This window comes from Ptychodera flava, chromosome 12 (genome assembly GCF_041260155.1).
Source record: "Ptychodera flava strain L36383 chromosome 12, AS_Pfla_20210202, whole genome shotgun sequence".
NCBI lineage: Eukaryota > Metazoa > Hemichordata > Enteropneusta > Ptychoderidae > Ptychodera > Ptychodera flava.
The window spans coordinates 14391312-14407353 of record NC_091939.1 but is presented as its reverse complement, the minus strand read 5'-3'; the positions used below and the strand labels follow the sequence as shown (position 1 = coordinate 14407353).

The following is a 16042-nucleotide window of genomic DNA, read 5'->3' as shown; positions in this document are numbered from 1 at the left end:
GGAATCACCATCGACCACTGAGAAGCCATGTAACTTAAGTATCTTGCATCAGCTGTCAGCTCGTCAGGTTGACTGCGGACACTTCGAGACGAATACTAACAAATTGGTGGTTCACAATGGAGAAGGAAGGTACGTAGGGAAAATAAAGTATACAATGACGGAGGAATTACGACGAAACTTGCTTTTTTTGCTACGCAATTTTAGATAACTCACGTAACCGAAATTCAGCACATGGTAATACTGTACATTGAAACTTAACCAGACCCTTGTGTTGTTGTTGTTGTCATTTTGGGAGTAAACAACTGTATAAACAGAACAATTGTGGGAATGAAGCGTTAATTTTCTGAAGCTACTGCACATCTTTTATAGAATTGGCAGAAAAGATTAACGTAGACTGGTAGACAATTTTATCAAATGTTCTGTTGTAATGAACAGATACATGTTAAAGATGTGTATGTGTGTGAGTTGCATAATTCAGCAATAGCTATCTATTGTAAATGAATAAATAGATATTTTATTGTTTATATATTTATTTATTGTAATACTGGACTGTTATAGAGTATGGTTACATAAAACAAGAGGGTCACACATGTTTTAGACTTGCCCCAAATCAATGGGATATGTAATTTTATAAATTTCTTTTAATTGAAGGAATATACTTTACTAAACTGTCGCATGTCGATGTCGCATTGAGGGTGCAGGTATGATTGCATACCAGCAACTTCAGCGTACATCTTGGCAAATCCCAATTGACCAGTTGGCATGTCTTACATATCTTTAATATTTAACTCTTTATTATAACAGAAATACTACACAGAAAATGATTACCTGTCTAGATATATTGATGATGAAGTTATTATTAATAATTACTGTTATCTTTACAGAGTAATTGAAAGAACATACTTAACCAAATTGTTGTTGCATTTGTTATTGTTATTGTCATTCTTGCTATGAGGCAACAGTCTCTGATTCATCAGTTATTGATGAAAATATGTATTGTGTTATTTTCAGTATAGGAACTATTACATCACTGTATGTCCAGGTAAATCGCTAATTTCACTTACCAGTATGCTGCACAATTTTCTTTTCATCGTACATTTCCCCTGTCAAATTCACAGAGGTTGTTGGTGATTTTATGAAGCGGATGGAAGCAGATCCTGATATGTCATCAGCTGTTGCAGCTATACACACTCTGATCAATTTTATGAAAGTCAATACAGGTAGAGTAGATTGAAACGCAAACAAATCTATGAAAGTGGGTGGTCTTTGAAAGATCACCTATTTTTGTTGATTCATTATTAAAAAAAGGGTTCCAGAGGTCGACATATATTGATCAATGGTACTTGTGTTGTCATCCATCATAATACAACCCACTAGATCCCCAAGTTGACAATACATGTATTATGGTAACTAATTTAGTAATATTTTGCTGCAGTCATTTTATGAGTGGAAATTTATTGTCCTGAACAATCATCCAACAAGCACTTGCAATTTGCTAGCCAAGAATTTCAAAAGGTTGCTAGTTACTACAGTGAAGTCTCTCCCCAGCAATTCAATGTGGCTGTATTCTTCTTTCCGTATGACAGCTCAAATATAGTGTAGCATTGAGTAGCAAGTGAAGTTTGGTTTTGCCACACAGTGCATCATGTTGGCATTTCTCAAGCAGACAGTTGAAGGCACGTCACTGTAAGGCAGAATCGCAGAGCGATATTAGTCTAGTAGAAAATGGTTCCAATCTAATCCCAGACATATATAAGTGTGTACAGTCAAAATAATGAAAATAATTTACAGTGTCTTTTTGCAGCGGAGACATTATCTGGCTTGAGGGCACAGCTGAAAGACTGCATAGACTGGCTCATCCACACTGACAGTATGGTGACATCAATATCATCAGGATGTGAACTCTTTCTCAGATTCATTACATTAGCATCATTGGAACATTCAGTAAGTCTCTCCATAAAAACTTCTGTCAATGGTAATCACTCTGTATTGACCCCAAAGTGAACAACATTGGGTCCACTTTGTTTTGATTCTTGTCCACCTTTGAAAGCAAGTTATTTACTTATATGCAGTAAAGAGCAGGGAAGTCCAAATATCAGAGGATAAATATTTTGAGCACGACAGAAATCTGGTATCTTTCAAATCTTAACAAATGTAGGTATGAAATTTCAAACTATAATCATTTTGTAGTGGCGTGTTTTGACCCTTGCACTGATTTTTATGCCTAACATAATGTCTTCTTCACAGAACTTTCAAGAATGCAAAAAAATTCTTATTGAGAGAGGTGAGCTTTTCTTGAGCAAAGTTGCCAAAGCAAGGCAGAAGATAGCCAGGCTTGGCAATCCATTCATCCAGGATGGCTGTGTAAGTATCATTCGAAAAAACTATGTGTATGCAGGCAAATTTTGAATTGCCATATGGTTAGCATGAACATGGAATGGAGTCTTGTCCAGGATGAGAGGTTACCACTGTTCATGATGTATAAATGATAAATTAAATACTACCTATCAAGAGCAAATACTGTCAACCCTAAGACAGTAACAGTTACACTTTTGTAATGATTGCTATCAGCAGTGTATTATGATCTTGTCCACCTTAATTGCAGTATGAATGGATCCTAAAGATTGATATTTTTATTCACTTGCAGACAATTTTGACTCATTCTTTCTCAAGAGTTGTTCTGTCAGTCCTTGAAGAAGCAGCAGCCTCAAAGAAGAGGTTCAATGTTTATGTCACGGAGTCTTGTCCAGACAAGTCAGGGTATGTTTTGATGAAGTGTTGTTATATCAGAGGACAGGTTTTGACAAAGTGGGCATTCTGACAGTCAGGGCTAGGGAGTTGTGACAATGTTTCCAGAAGAGGTTTTAGAGAAGTTGAGTCGTTCACACAAATTATTTTATCGACAGAAAGATTGTTGTGCAAACAAGTAACAGTATAGGCTATGAATTAATAGTCAGTCAGGGAGTAGTTTACAGTCTGAATGCTGGGGGTGTAATTTGAACAGCGCCCTCAGAAAAATAGCCTCGTTTTCATTTCAAAACAAAGGTCGCAGTAGTACGCAGGGGTCACACAAGCATGGGTCGCCTAAACATGCCTATATTCACGCTATACCGCGGACCTGAGTGAATGTTATAGGTAATATGTGTTTTTTAGGAATTTGTTTCTGATATAAACAGTTTGTCATGTAAAAATAAACCTACCTTCAAAAGATTGTCGATGTGTATACTGAGTAGTTTCTGTTGCATAACACGATTTGGGTCTGTCTATGAAGGAGAAACGGGGCTAGTAAATGGTCTTCCGGGTCTTGAACACCGATCAAATTTCAGCAGTGTCTTTTTCAGTAACAATTGATTGTGTATACCAATTTTTAACTTCACAGAACTATTTTACTGGAAATGGTACACTTTTCAATAGACCCTTGGCGAAACTTCGTCTAAAAATTTCACCTATGAATGCCGTTTTCTAGTACTTGTTACAGTGGGCATTATACATTCACCACAGATTAGATGGCCTCTACAAACGAGAATAATTTTATGTTAACTACAACTACAATTCTTTAGTATATTTTTTTCTCAGAATTTTAGAATTTATAAATATTGTTTTATGTATCTTGAAGTCTGTTTCTATATATAGGAAAATGAGAGCAACTTTACACATCGTTTTCTACCTTTGATAGTGATGCGGTATATTGATTCGATCAATGTGGTTTAATGATATGGAGAAACATGGCGAGACACCGGTGAATCGATAGTGCTTTGACCCTGGTCATGTGATCTGGGTCCCTGGGAAAGAAACGGTTATGTGTTGGAGCTATTTATCCCACATGTTAATTTGATAGTAGCGATTGTTCATCAACTAGAGATGCTAGTATGGATATGTTGTGGTCTGAACTTTGAGTGGTTTGTTGGTCAGACCGTTCGTGTTTATTTTATCCTCGTGCTTGATTTGTGCCTGAACGAGGATGTCTCTTAAGTTTTTATCCTTTTGTATGCTATGATAGGTTTTTCTGGAAAAACTTTGACCAGTGTTTGATCGGCTTCTATTATTTTCCAATTTTTTGTTAGACATTGTTTGATTTGCCTGGTTTTGATGAATGGACTGAAGGTCGTTGTGTAAACCAGTTTTGTTCTTATGTCATATTCCTCTTATCTTTATCGGTGAGGTATCGTCGATGGTTGGTGAGATTAACATCTTTCTTTATACGAGATATATCTTTTTTTTCTATAATCTTGTTGTTGAAGTTTGCGTGTGAGAAAGTTGACCTTTTCAATGAAGTCCATGTCGTTGTTGCATGTGCAGCATATCGGAGAAGTTCACCTTTAATGAAGCCTTTGAAAGTGCCGCTCGGGTGACACGAATTTCTCAATAAATATTGGAACGTGTCGGTTGGTTTTGTGTTGGTTAAATTAAAAGAAAATTAATAAGTTCTGAATTCAATATACTGCAAAGAGAACAGCTTTATTCTAAATAAACCTGAAGTTTGATCAATACTTAAGCCTCAGAGACTTGACTGCAACAAACTGAGACAAATCAGACACGAAAATTACGTCAAAAAGTTAAAAGTGAACAACCATGAGGTCACATGCACAAGTTTTTCTATGGGAAGCCCCGGCTGGAAGCTTCGAAGCCATCCTCGGACTGTGAGTGTGATGACCCTGAAAAAAAAAAGAGGAAAATAATTAAAAACAACTGTGACACGAATTTTACGTATTACAACCTAAAAGTGTCACTTGATGATAGTTTCCCCCAAAAAAGTAACATTTGACCTAAAAATACGCACATTTTGGGGATTTATTTCACTATGAGCGTATGCTAGTACACAGTGTACGTGTAAACGTACAGTACACAAATGTTGATTTGGCGCCATATTGGATTTTAGCGGCAAAACACAGCGGCGAACTTTGCCGCCCAACATCAAATTCCTGGCATGAACAGACAAAATTCTGCGGTAAAAAGCTAATTATAGTATAATTCCACGAACTATGCTTGATTTTGGGCCATAATTTCATGCTACCGTAGTTGGTACAGCAACACAAGTCCGCGCTCGACATATAACATCGTACTATGAAAAATCGCTGAAATCGCAAAATTCACTTTAATTTTTCAAACAGAGCCCGAAAAGTCACTTACCTTCTCAGAAAATCCAATTGAAGAGATGAAGTTGGTCTCAATGATAATTATCGGCGAAAAAATGAGGATTTGGGAGCGACTGAAAAACTGTGTTAGCCAGCCAACGGTCACAGTGTAGACCGAGTTGCTGAGTGCCGTTCGAAAGGAAATGGCATTTGCATATGCAAATTGCACCCCTAGCGTTCAGACTGGTTTAAAAAAGTCCTGTTCCGATTCGGTATGATAGAGTTATTTCAGGGCAATTTAATGTCACATTCCCGCACAAACAAGTAAATACAGGGATTGAGTAGGCTAAAAGGTGTGTTCCTGAGATTTACATGTATGTATACATCACTAAATATTGTAGGTTTTGCATGTTGATCCCAAATGGAACCAATTCCTTGACTGAAGACTTTCACTGAGGGCGCTCCTCTTTCACATACACTTCCCAAAGTCATAATGGGAAGCAAGGAAAGGAGTTCCCTCAACAGATCTTCAGTCTGAATTTTTTGTTTGAAGATCTCAAGGTATGGTTACATTTAACACTTTACACATATCAGTACTGTTCGATATACAAGGGTTGGTAACATTTTACCACCATTTCAGGTACATCATGGCTAATAAGCTCAAAGAGGCTGGTATACCTGTTACAGTGATTCTGGATGCAGCTGCTGGGTAGGTGTATGCTAATATTCTCTTACCTTTGACACAACATTTCCTAGCAACAATATTGCCCTGCTCTTTAAACGCATGTGTCCTCAATACATTTCTTTGTCAGGAAATTTGTACACCTGAGTCAGTTGCGGTAGAAAACAACAGACATCAATGCCTCTGTCATCCTTGTATTGCTGTTACAAAATGCCAGGTCTCTGAGATCAAAAAATTTGCCTTTAAAACTAAAAGTTCCAAACGCCTATTTGACACTTCTAGGTACAATCTTTGTAGACAGTAGAAGTTTTGCAAGGATGCAGGAAGCAATTTTATGCCGTTAACCCTTCAAACCTCCCCCGACCCCCACCCCCACCCCTCGATTTTGGTATGCCCCTTTTGTTTTCAACAGAATGGATGGACCTGCATACATGGGAATTTGGAATGACTTTGTAACTTTGTTGTTATCAACAAGAAAGCTGTGTCCATATAAAAGTTCTGTCTCGTGCAGGTGTCACTGACTAAAGTTTACCTCTTTCATGTAGTCTCTTGAATGTTCCTTTGAACGTTTTTGAAAAAAGTAACAACATCCATCATCTGCAATTCATGATAAAATCCTGTAATAAGTCAGCAAACCTCATCACTGGAGGTAGAGTACAGAGAAAGTATTTTGTAATATTATGTCTCTCTGAAGGTATGTGATGGAGAAGGTTGACATGGTACTGGTTGGTGCCGAGGGTGTTGTTGAGAGTGGCGGCATCATAAACAAGGCAAGTGTTTTTTTTTTCCGGCAGTTTTGAGTCCTCGTAATCAGACCATTGATACTACCTGGTCATTCTTGGTAGCTTACTACCTGTCCCCTACTGTCCGCTACTGTCTATGCCCTGAAACAACTAGATATAGTCCAACACGGTGTGTTCTGTGATGTTTGTGTATTTTATTCATCAGCTGATGCACTGAAGCATAGACCCTCAAGAAAACAAAGGTCTATGGCTGAAGGTAGTAATGGTTCCAGTATTTCTGTAATGATGATCCCTGATAGCTCACAGGATTTCGTAAAACCATGTGTACTTGTCATTTCTCATTGAATATCAAAATGTGACTTGAACTCTCAGCACATCAAAAACAATTCTAATCTTTATCACATTTAGATCATTCTGTCCGTGACTACTTTTGATAAAAATATTAGAAAAGCGTTGAATTATTACGACATTTGACAATTATTTTTATAAATCAGTGATCAAGATAATGATCACAGTACATTTATTATCATGACATCAGATTTGATCTGATAGAGGGCACCATATCACCAAGTTTGACAAAGTACCTCAGACATCTCTATTTGATACAAAGTTATTGGTTTGCTTTCAGATTGGTACCTATCAAATAGGTGTGTGTACAAAGGCAGCCAACAAACCATTCTATGTGGTGTCAGAGAGTTTTAAATTTGTCAGATATTATCCATTGAACCAGGAAGATGTTCCAAATGAATTTAGGGTAAGCGTTATGCTCATATTTACAAGGCCAAAGATTAATGTCTAATTGTGAAATTTAGAAGGTCAAAAAATAATTCTGGATCAGTACAAATTTAATTTTGAGAGTACGTGTAATTCAGTACAACCTTGCAAACAGATTTTACCCGTGAATTGTAAATGAAACAAGTCATCTTATACCTCAAAGGAAACATTTCACAACTAAAGTTTCAACATCTTAACTTTGACTATACCAAAAAAAAAGTAGGATTTTCATGAATAAAACATTTTCTGTAACTCGGATAGTATTTCTCCATACTTTTATTGGCAATGTTCAGCATCTCCAAAACTTGTAGCTGATTGGTTGAATATCATTGACTGTAATGAATCATTTTAACCCTTTGAGCCCCAAAGTCAATTTTTGTCGCCTTTACAGAATATACCTCAGTCAAATTTATTCAGACTTTTGCCAAAATTTTGATAAAGAACTGTAGCAAAGAAAATGTGATTTCAATTTGATCAAAAAATCTCAAAAAAATTACCAAAATATTCGAAAAATTTGGTAAAATGTTTCACTAAAACTGATGGGAAAAATTACAGCACTCAAAGGGTTAAAACAGGCAACTCAATGGTCTACTACTCCTTACGTGTAAGTTGCTGTGATTAATTACGATCCACCAATGGGCTTCAACCTTCCCAGTCACTGCACATTGTTTCTCATACTTTTATTTTGCAGTACCGTGCATCAACACTCCGGAACAAAACAGACTTACAAGATGAGCATCCACTGACAGACTACACGCCACCCGCATTCATCACGCTCATCTTCACCGATCTCGGAGTTCTCACTCCAACAGCTATCAGCGATGAGCTAATCAAGCTGTATCTTTGATGTACGTACACACCCCAGGACCGGGGAAGGACCCTAGAATCTCATGAAAACTTTCTTAAGGTTGACTTCAAGTTGCTACTGAAACTTCCAGCGGCTTCAGAAAGACCACAACAAAGATGAAATGATAAATCTCTCGACTTTGCTTAAGATGATAGGCTTATTTGTATGAGTGAGAAGTACATTGCAGACCATGTATTTAACTTGCAAGACTGTATTAGGGATAAAGTTGAATACTTTGCATCATGTGTTCAGATCAATTCACTTCTGAACGTCTCTAATAGGGAGAGAGACATTCAGAAATGAAAATGGCTTAACGGCATAGATTGTAATTTGTATTAACTGCTGTGATATCATTTCACGGCAATCACATCACTGCACAGCAATCCATTGATTTCTGGATGTTTGTGTAAAAGATGATTAAACGTTAAGCCCAAAATAGAGAGTTGAAGGGCTTCTACTGTCTATGATCCAAAGGTAACCGAGGTCAGCATAAAAGTCAAAGGTCATAGACAAATTTGTCACTGGTAAGATGCCAAACCGAGAATAGTTTAATCCATATCACTTGTTGGCTTATACACAGCTACTCCAAACCTGGTCTATGTTGATAAAGTATTATTTCATCTGTTGAGTGTCAGTTTTCTGAATTGAGCAAAGTGGTCTCGTGATCTGTCCCTACAGCTACATAACACATGGAATAGCTACCTAATACATGGAATGTCCACCTGCAAAACTCGTCTACAATAATCCGTGGATTTCAGACACAAAACCCATTATTGCCAAGGGAGATGTTCACACCTTTGTCCTGACATTTAGTTTCAGTGGGGACAATTTTTTTTGATCACATCCTATATGTGCACTACTTTCCTTTTCATTTTTGTGGTGTCAATTGTAAAAGCTTGTTCACTAAATAAAATTGAAATGATGACATGAGAAGTGAAAAAAAGATTTTCACCTTCTTTGTGCTGTCAGCGTTGCTGGGTCTTGTTGCCTGACTTGTCCCTCAACTCAGATAGTTTTCTTAATGGTCAGTAATTTGTTTAATTAAGTAAACCAGTGTAGGGCAAACTACGTTTTACAATATAGCATCCAATCTGCCCATGTTATTTGTGCAGTAAGGTAGTAGACATTCAAATAGTCTGAGAGAATAGCATTCTTAATAACTGTGTTAACCATCCATATTCCAAAGGATTTATATGGTGGAAACTTAGTGTGAAATGGAATTGCTAGCACAAATGTAACAATTCTTCAGACATTCCCAATTACACATCTACAACTTTATCTTCATCAGTCCTGGTACCGTCTCTATCAGTCACCCTTCAATGATATGAAGGGGCTTAGGGGTAAACTGCAGTAAAATTTTTGAACCACTCAAACTTATTGCATTATTACAGTAACATTGGTTAATATTTTTATACACATGACCATGACAACTAGGCTGTCAGCAAAACATTTTATTATTGACATCTAAAGTACTTGTACATCAATCTGTCCAATTGTGTCCCACGTTACCCTGATGTCAAAGGTCACAAGAGGTACAAGAGGTAGAAGTCAAGCATATCTAGAATCTGAGAGAAATCTGATCGACAGTGTTGTTTTGCAAAAGGTGTCCTGATTATTTTGGATGCCAGTGATTAATTTTTGAAGAAAAATCAAATGTAATGCAGCAATTGACAGCAAGACTACATGATGACTTTTGACAGTATTTTTGATTAAGGGAGAGTACTGTAGGTTGGCAGTTGGTAATTCCAGGTTCACATCTCAAAATGATCTAAAATCTCTTTGTCATCATGAATGGATCTGCTTCAGTGCCAGCAATATCGTGGAGTAAATTTAAAAATTTCATATGCAATATTCTTATATACTGTGGTTATTTGTCCTGTAGTCAAGTTTGGAAAGATCCATCCATCTCTTTGCCCTGCATCACTGCAAGGATGTTTTTATCACCACAAGAACATCGTAGAGCTTTGCAGACAAGACAGCCAATTACAATGTCAAAATGTTTCCTTTCTCCTAGCTCAAAATGCTTGCCCAGCAATTGGAAATCATCACCATATCTCCTCCATGGAACACGCACACAATGTGTTGGTTTTAGGCTGTTGTTTTCTCTACATGTTTCTGATCTGCCTACTGAAAGAACGGTGATGTAAGCTGCAAAACTCTTGCTTGTGTTGGCCAGGCCTTTGGCAAAATGTCTGCAGGATTTCAGAAGAACTTGCCACCACAAAGCACTACGTCATTGCCAGTTTATTTTCAGATTCCTGGGTAAATCTTGCTGGCTCAACTCATCAAATGCTGTGGAATCTTTCACTTCAGTTTGATAAAAGTTCACAATGTCGTTCATTGTTTTGAGTTCATTTAGCTGATAGCTTGTTGGGCAATGCTTGAAAACTGTCATGCACTGTGTAAGAATCTGAAAAAAAATTGGGAAAATGAAATGGTGAGATACAGTAGTTACTTATCACTTATGCCAAGTTCATATGTCACCATCACCCCTAGTTGGCATGACTGGTCCCGTATGTTGCATTTTAACAAAAACTCAAACATTTGAAGGCCAAGGAATACCTTGATACTGTAAATATTGTTTTTATTGACCAACGCTGCAGTAACATACTCTGCAAGTATGTGAAATTTTTTATAGATTTGGCTCAACACTACTTTTACTGACTCAGCAGATGGGGAAGTGATATTGTATGATAGGTTACTACGGTTAATATTAAAGGTCTGGTGAAATGCCCATGTTGCAAAATCACAGAAATACAGTTGATGGTCTATAAAACAGTCACATTCATTTCTTTTTTCGTTTAGCGCGCGTGATTATGAAATATGGCAAAAGAAAAATGTGATGTGGGCGTGTCCGCCGAGCCTCTCCAGTCGACTTTTTTCGGTTTTCCGAAGTTTGCCCGACGCCGTATCTCATAACGGGAAGTAAGGTATTTCACACCTCCGTAAGCTCCCCACGGGGGTAACTTCTAGGTTTTCCGCTTACATGATCAGGACAGTGTCCTCCTTTAATTTCACTATGGGAAGACGTTGTTATTTTAGTGGCTGTGACAGCGGCAAGAACGTAACGGCTCAACTGTAAACTTTTTCGAGTTCCCGTCAAATGCTGAGTGTTTGAACCAATGTGCTTGTCTCTTCTGGTTCGTACGATCGGCCACGGTCCCTGAGCCTGCCTCGCTACACGCTACACAATTGGGACCGCGATGCAAATCAACTGCATGAACACCAACACTGAACGTTGTGACTGCCATTAAAACGAACAACAACACGGAACGTAGAGATCGCGATACAAATACCCGGTACAAATCATGGAGCACAGTCCCTCTGCAGCTCTGGACTGTGCGCATGGAGGCCATTAAAATGAAGAACAATAGGTAATACCGGACCACGAGGACCGCGATGCAAATCGACCGCAACATGGATTAAAATGCACAACACGGAACAGCCAGACCACAATGCAAAATAATCGCAATCATACCAATCCATAATCCAATAACACTAGGTCAAAATTTGTAAGACAATAGTTGTAAACATAGACACAAAACAGCACAGAACAGACAGTAAATAGACGGTACAAACAAAGTCAAATTCATGAAAGAAAGATATATGGACCTCTGGCCAAAAGACCAAGAAGTGATGTCAGGTGTTTCGAAAATAGTAAGCGCATCCTGCCCCACATGTGGCACCCGCCATATATCAATCTGTAAGTCAGATAGGTAGTGGTCACTAACTAAGGCCCAATGTCACCGATGCCATCAGTGATCATTTGTCGAAGAGAGATATTGTATTTATCTACCAGCTTGCGATACCTACCAAAAAAGCGTTTGAATGTAGAGACAAGTCTTGCTCTGGTGTAACCTTGATTTAACAGTTTGAAAGAGAGATGGCCATGTCTCTCTACAAAATCACCATATGAACTGCATGCTCTTGCATATCGTATAAGCTGGGAAATGTATACCCCATAAGCAGGTGAGAGTGGAATATTACTGATGAGGTGTGGAAAATTAATTATACTAAAGTTGAAATCATCTCTCTTGTCATATAGCCTAGTAGAAAGGTGACCATTGGAGTCAAATTCAAGTAAAATGTCCAGATATGAAGCAGAAGAGGCCGTTTCTGTAGTTTCTTTAATCTCCAATTCTGGAGGATAAATCATAGCGAGATATTTACTGAATTCAGAGTTATTCAATGAAATAACATCGTCTATGTATCTAAATGTTAGGTTGAAAGTACGAGCTACAGAGACCTTTTTCTGCTTGATAAGGTTCTGGATAAATTCTGCCTCGAATGAGAACAGAAATAAGTCGGCAAGTAAGGGAGCACAGTTAGTGCCCATGGGAATTCCTATACACTGTTGGAAAATGTGTCCTCCAAATTCAACAAATATGTTGTCAATGAGGAAATCAAGCATACTGATAATGTCTTTCTCGGTATAAAACACTTTAGCGTTAGTTGTATTTTTAACAAAATATGTAGAATTATACCCTAATACCACATATTTGTAACGGCGTGAACCGTTTTTGTAGAAAAATGCTTGGTTGATGATGTTTTTCAAGCGAAGTTGATGATGTTTTTCTGACTGCAACATCGAACCTTGTGGCCTCGATTAAAATTCGTATGTCTGCTATGTAGGCCTATAGCAAAAGTTTCAATTCTCGTGAGCGGGCGTTCCTATGCCTGCAGTACAGTAGACAAAGTGACGTCAAATTTGTCGCGAGGGCTCGATTGCGTGCGTCGAAGTTTCAATTCTCGCGAATTTATGCATGCTGTGGACTAGACTACATACGTCAAATCTCTCGCGAGACTTGGCTCGATTGCAAATACGTACGACGAAAGATTGTGACGCAATACGGAAGTAGATACAGTTTTGCGAATCGCCGAGAGAGAAGCGCAGATCAACAAAAGACTACAAACAGCCACGTTTTTTCTTTATTTTGCCATATCTTTTGAACAAAAATCAGTTTCGCCACTGTGGCAAATTAGGATCTTTTTTTTTCGCCACTTCGGATTTCGATTCGCATTGACGAACGTGGCGAATAGGCAGCGCGAGCACCGGTGTTTTGTTAGCGGATACCGGGCAGAGATAAGGCGGCGTGGGACCGCTATTCGATGTAAATTGAAACACCTGTGACGTCACAGACGGCCAACCTTGACCCCGCTGAGGGCGTGACCTGGGTGTCGCAAAATGACCCGATGAAAGCCGCGCATAGAAATATAAAAAAATTAACACTTGCGCGTACTTTTAGGTTGCAATTTTGTTGCGAGTGTAATAGTATTGACCCCCTGGAAGATATTCAGTCACATGAACGGGACCATTTCACCAGACCTTTAAATTAACTTCACAAAGTCATTTGTTGGACAGCTAATTCAACAACTTCAAGTACAAATTTCCACTCATGTGAGTAATGTTTACTTAACCTAAATACACAACTTTGACAGCTGCACTTCAACCCTCACCATTGATAACAAGAAGGCTGGGCAAAACTATGGTGGCAAAAGGGTTGGAGTAACAGCGCTTTCCTTACATTGCTTTTGGTAAGTCTTACTCTTAAGTAGTTTGCTAATTACGGTAGAACTATCTTAACCTTACAGTTTTCTCTTGGCTTTGCTGGAGCACCTAAAACTTTGCATTTCAGATCATTATGGGCCCTCAAATTCTGACTAAATGAAAATTGTGTGATGAAAATGTTATTTTCAAATTATTGGTTACTGTATTTTTCCTGAGTTGATAATCTGGAACACTTTATTCAAGTTTCTATTGATTTTATCACAAAATCACTAGAATTCATCCACTGTTACTCTATTTTGACAGACATTTTATGACCAAGGTTGGAGAGCACCTTAATTTGCAGTTGCACATTCTGACATGTAACTCCCATGGAACACTTTGAAATGTTGAATTTCACATTCCTGTATGTGCCCATCTTTTGATCAGCAAGGCAGACACATCTCTAGCGTGTGAAATACTCAGATATCACTGGTGCCCCCTCACTTTGACAAGGGAGAAAAACTTCCCCATTGCAAAAACAACCACAGAAAAAAAAAACACACTAACCTTATACTTGAGAAGAGGATCAGAAAGTTGGATATCTCTCCACTCTTCAATTTCTGGATGGTGAGACTTTGTGATAGCTTCCAGATGTTCCACTGCATCAGCTGGAGGTTTGTACGCCCTCTTTCTGACTCTCGGTCTTAGAATGAGAGAAATATAAAATTTTGCATGTATTTCTTCAGAATTGAAGGATGTGACTGTGCAAAACGCCACTTTTATAGAATCAGTATTTTGACATGTTATTGGCAACACATGTTCATGTGTTCATGATGCATGCAAGTACCAACTATCAAACTCTGATGCAATTGCAAATATTTTCCATTGACAAAGATCTGGGTAACAAGAGTCTTTTACAACAGTACAAAGGCACACATTTAAGTTCACATCATTTTGTCAGAGTTATGTCATATCTTTTACCTAGCTATCACATAGGGTTTCTCCTGTATCCCAGGTATGGCCATATACTTGGCTTCGACAACCTCTGCCTCTATGTCATCCAGATCATCACTTGCTGGCTGACTCCCATACAAGATCCTCTTCAGCCAGGACCTGTCCTGGTGACTTATGTCATCTGCATAATCCCTTGATTGAAGTTGTGATGCTGCTAGCTGCATAAGAGTACAGAATATAAGCAATTACTCTCTGAAAAATCAAATTACCAAAAGTAACTTAATCAGTTTCCTTCAAGGACCAGCAGCATTTGCATGTCTAGATGTTCAAAATGCTGAGTACTGCTAAGTGTATCACATTTCACAAGACTTCTTAATGCAGGATAACAAATGCCTTCATGCTTATATATTCTATATTTGAGACTTCTTTCAGATCTCACAGTCAGTGGGTCAACTTATTTTGAAATAAAAATTAAAACTTGAGTATACATTGCTGGTTAAAATGACTGAATGTACCGTAAAGATAAGAGTATATGTTGTATTATTTTCAACATGTACAAATGAGAACATTGGTCTGTCAATCGACCCGCAACAAGGTGTAAAATGTAGTTGTATAGTACAATGCAGTGTGCATGTGGATATTTCGAGCCCAGCTGGCGGATTGTTCACACCCTGTGTTCAATAATTATAATAATAATGCTGCAGTCAATGTAATCCCTGAGGGACCCCACCTCAGGCAATACAGGGGATTACACTGTGTTTGCCACAAAACTATGCCCCAGGGAGTGAGGCAATTGCCTCATATTGATCTCCCTAGTCACTTTCAAAGTTTCACAGATGCAGAATTTATGAATGCCCCACCTATATTTGGGTGAAAGAAATGTGGGGATTACCTTTTTTAGGTGGGGATTTTCCAGATTGTCTTGCCCAAGGGGGTGGGGCATTTGACAGATTTCATAAGACTAATTTCCAAATCCCCTACTATGCCCCCCCCCGTGGGGGTGGGTGGGGGTTGTGACATTATGACAGTGTGGGACTATGGGTACATAATGACGGGTACATGCAGTCGCTTGTACATGGCGAAGGCCCCTGTTCAAGTTAACCTACCTTGCAGGGGCCTTCGCTGTGTACCTTACCACAAGCGACTGGGCAAGTCAGAGTGCATGCACGAGGGTAATGTACATGGATTTGACCACACACCCTCGTTAAGAGAGGGCGCCGTTACATAAACGCACGTGAACTCCGTCCGCGCGCGTGTAAACTTTAAAAAAGAAGGAACAGTTTAGATTCGCGTGGCTGGTCTATTCAGTTGGTTGTAAGTTTCTCTCGACTCATAACTAAAAGAAAACTTTGTTATCCTACCCGGAATAAACTCCCGTTAAGGCGGGTATTTCTGGAGAATACAGTCTGAACTGTCTTGCTATAGAAACACAAGGACGTCGCCATGTTGCGGTATCCCGGCAAGCAATATTGTGTCAAG

At 38.6% G+C, this 16042-nt stretch overlaps 2 protein-coding genes across 2 annotated transcripts; one reads left to right on the top strand and one right to left on the bottom strand.

Annotated features, from left to right (window-relative positions):
- The first annotated feature begins 54 nt into the window (after nucleotides 1–54).
- On the top strand, nucleotides 55–9054 carry LOC139145094 (translation initiation factor eIF2B subunit alpha-like). The gene is made up of 9 exons (XM_070716043.1): nucleotides 55–129; nucleotides 1119–1220; nucleotides 1805–1944; nucleotides 2248–2364; nucleotides 2648–2760; nucleotides 5716–5784; nucleotides 6452–6527; nucleotides 7129–7254; nucleotides 7966–9054. The coding sequence occupies exons 1-9, from the start codon at nucleotides 117–119 to the stop codon at nucleotides 8119–8121; spliced, it is 912 nt and encodes a 303-aa protein (XP_070572144.1). The 5' UTR covers nucleotides 55–116; the 3' UTR covers nucleotides 8122–9054.
- A 503-nt stretch (nucleotides 9055–9557) lies between these two features.
- Nucleotides 9558–16037, bottom strand: LOC139145095 (large ribosomal subunit protein mL50-like). The gene is made up of 4 exons (XM_070716044.1): nucleotides 15925–16037; nucleotides 14591–14781; nucleotides 14177–14312; nucleotides 9558–10531 (listed from the first exon to the last, which is right to left on the bottom strand). The coding sequence occupies exons 1-4, from the start codon at nucleotides 16006–16008 to the stop codon at nucleotides 10355–10357; spliced, it is 588 nt and encodes a 195-aa protein (XP_070572145.1). The 5' UTR covers nucleotides 16009–16037; the 3' UTR covers nucleotides 9558–10354.
- Between the last annotated feature and the right edge of the window lie 5 nt (nucleotides 16038–16042).

What these genes read in the sequence shown, in the direction of transcription:
- LOC139145094 (XM_070716043.1), top strand. An exon ending in ATTCTGGATGCAGCTGCTGG is followed by an intron (nt 5,785 to 6,451) that starts GTAGGTGTATGC and finishes GTCTCTCTGAAG; the next exon opens with GTATGTGATGGAGAAGGTTG. An exon ending in GTGGCGGCATCATAAACAAG is followed by an intron (nt 6,528 to 7,128) that starts GCAAGTGTTTTT and finishes GTTTGCTTTCAG; the next exon opens with ATTGGTACCTATCAAATAGG.
- LOC139145095 (XM_070716044.1), bottom strand. Translation starts at nt 16,008, where the DNA reads ATGGCGACGTCCTTGTGTTTCTATAGCAAGACAGTTCAGACTGTATTC. An exon ending in TTAACGGGAGTTTATTCCGG is followed by an intron (nt 14,782 to 15,924) that starts GTAGGATAACAA and finishes ACTCTTATGCAG; the next exon opens with CTAGCAGCATCACAACTTCA. An exon ending in AAACCCTATGTGATAGCTAG is followed by an intron (nt 14,313 to 14,590) that starts GTAAAAGATATG and finishes TCTCATTCTAAG; the next exon opens with ACCGAGAGTCAGAAAGAGGG.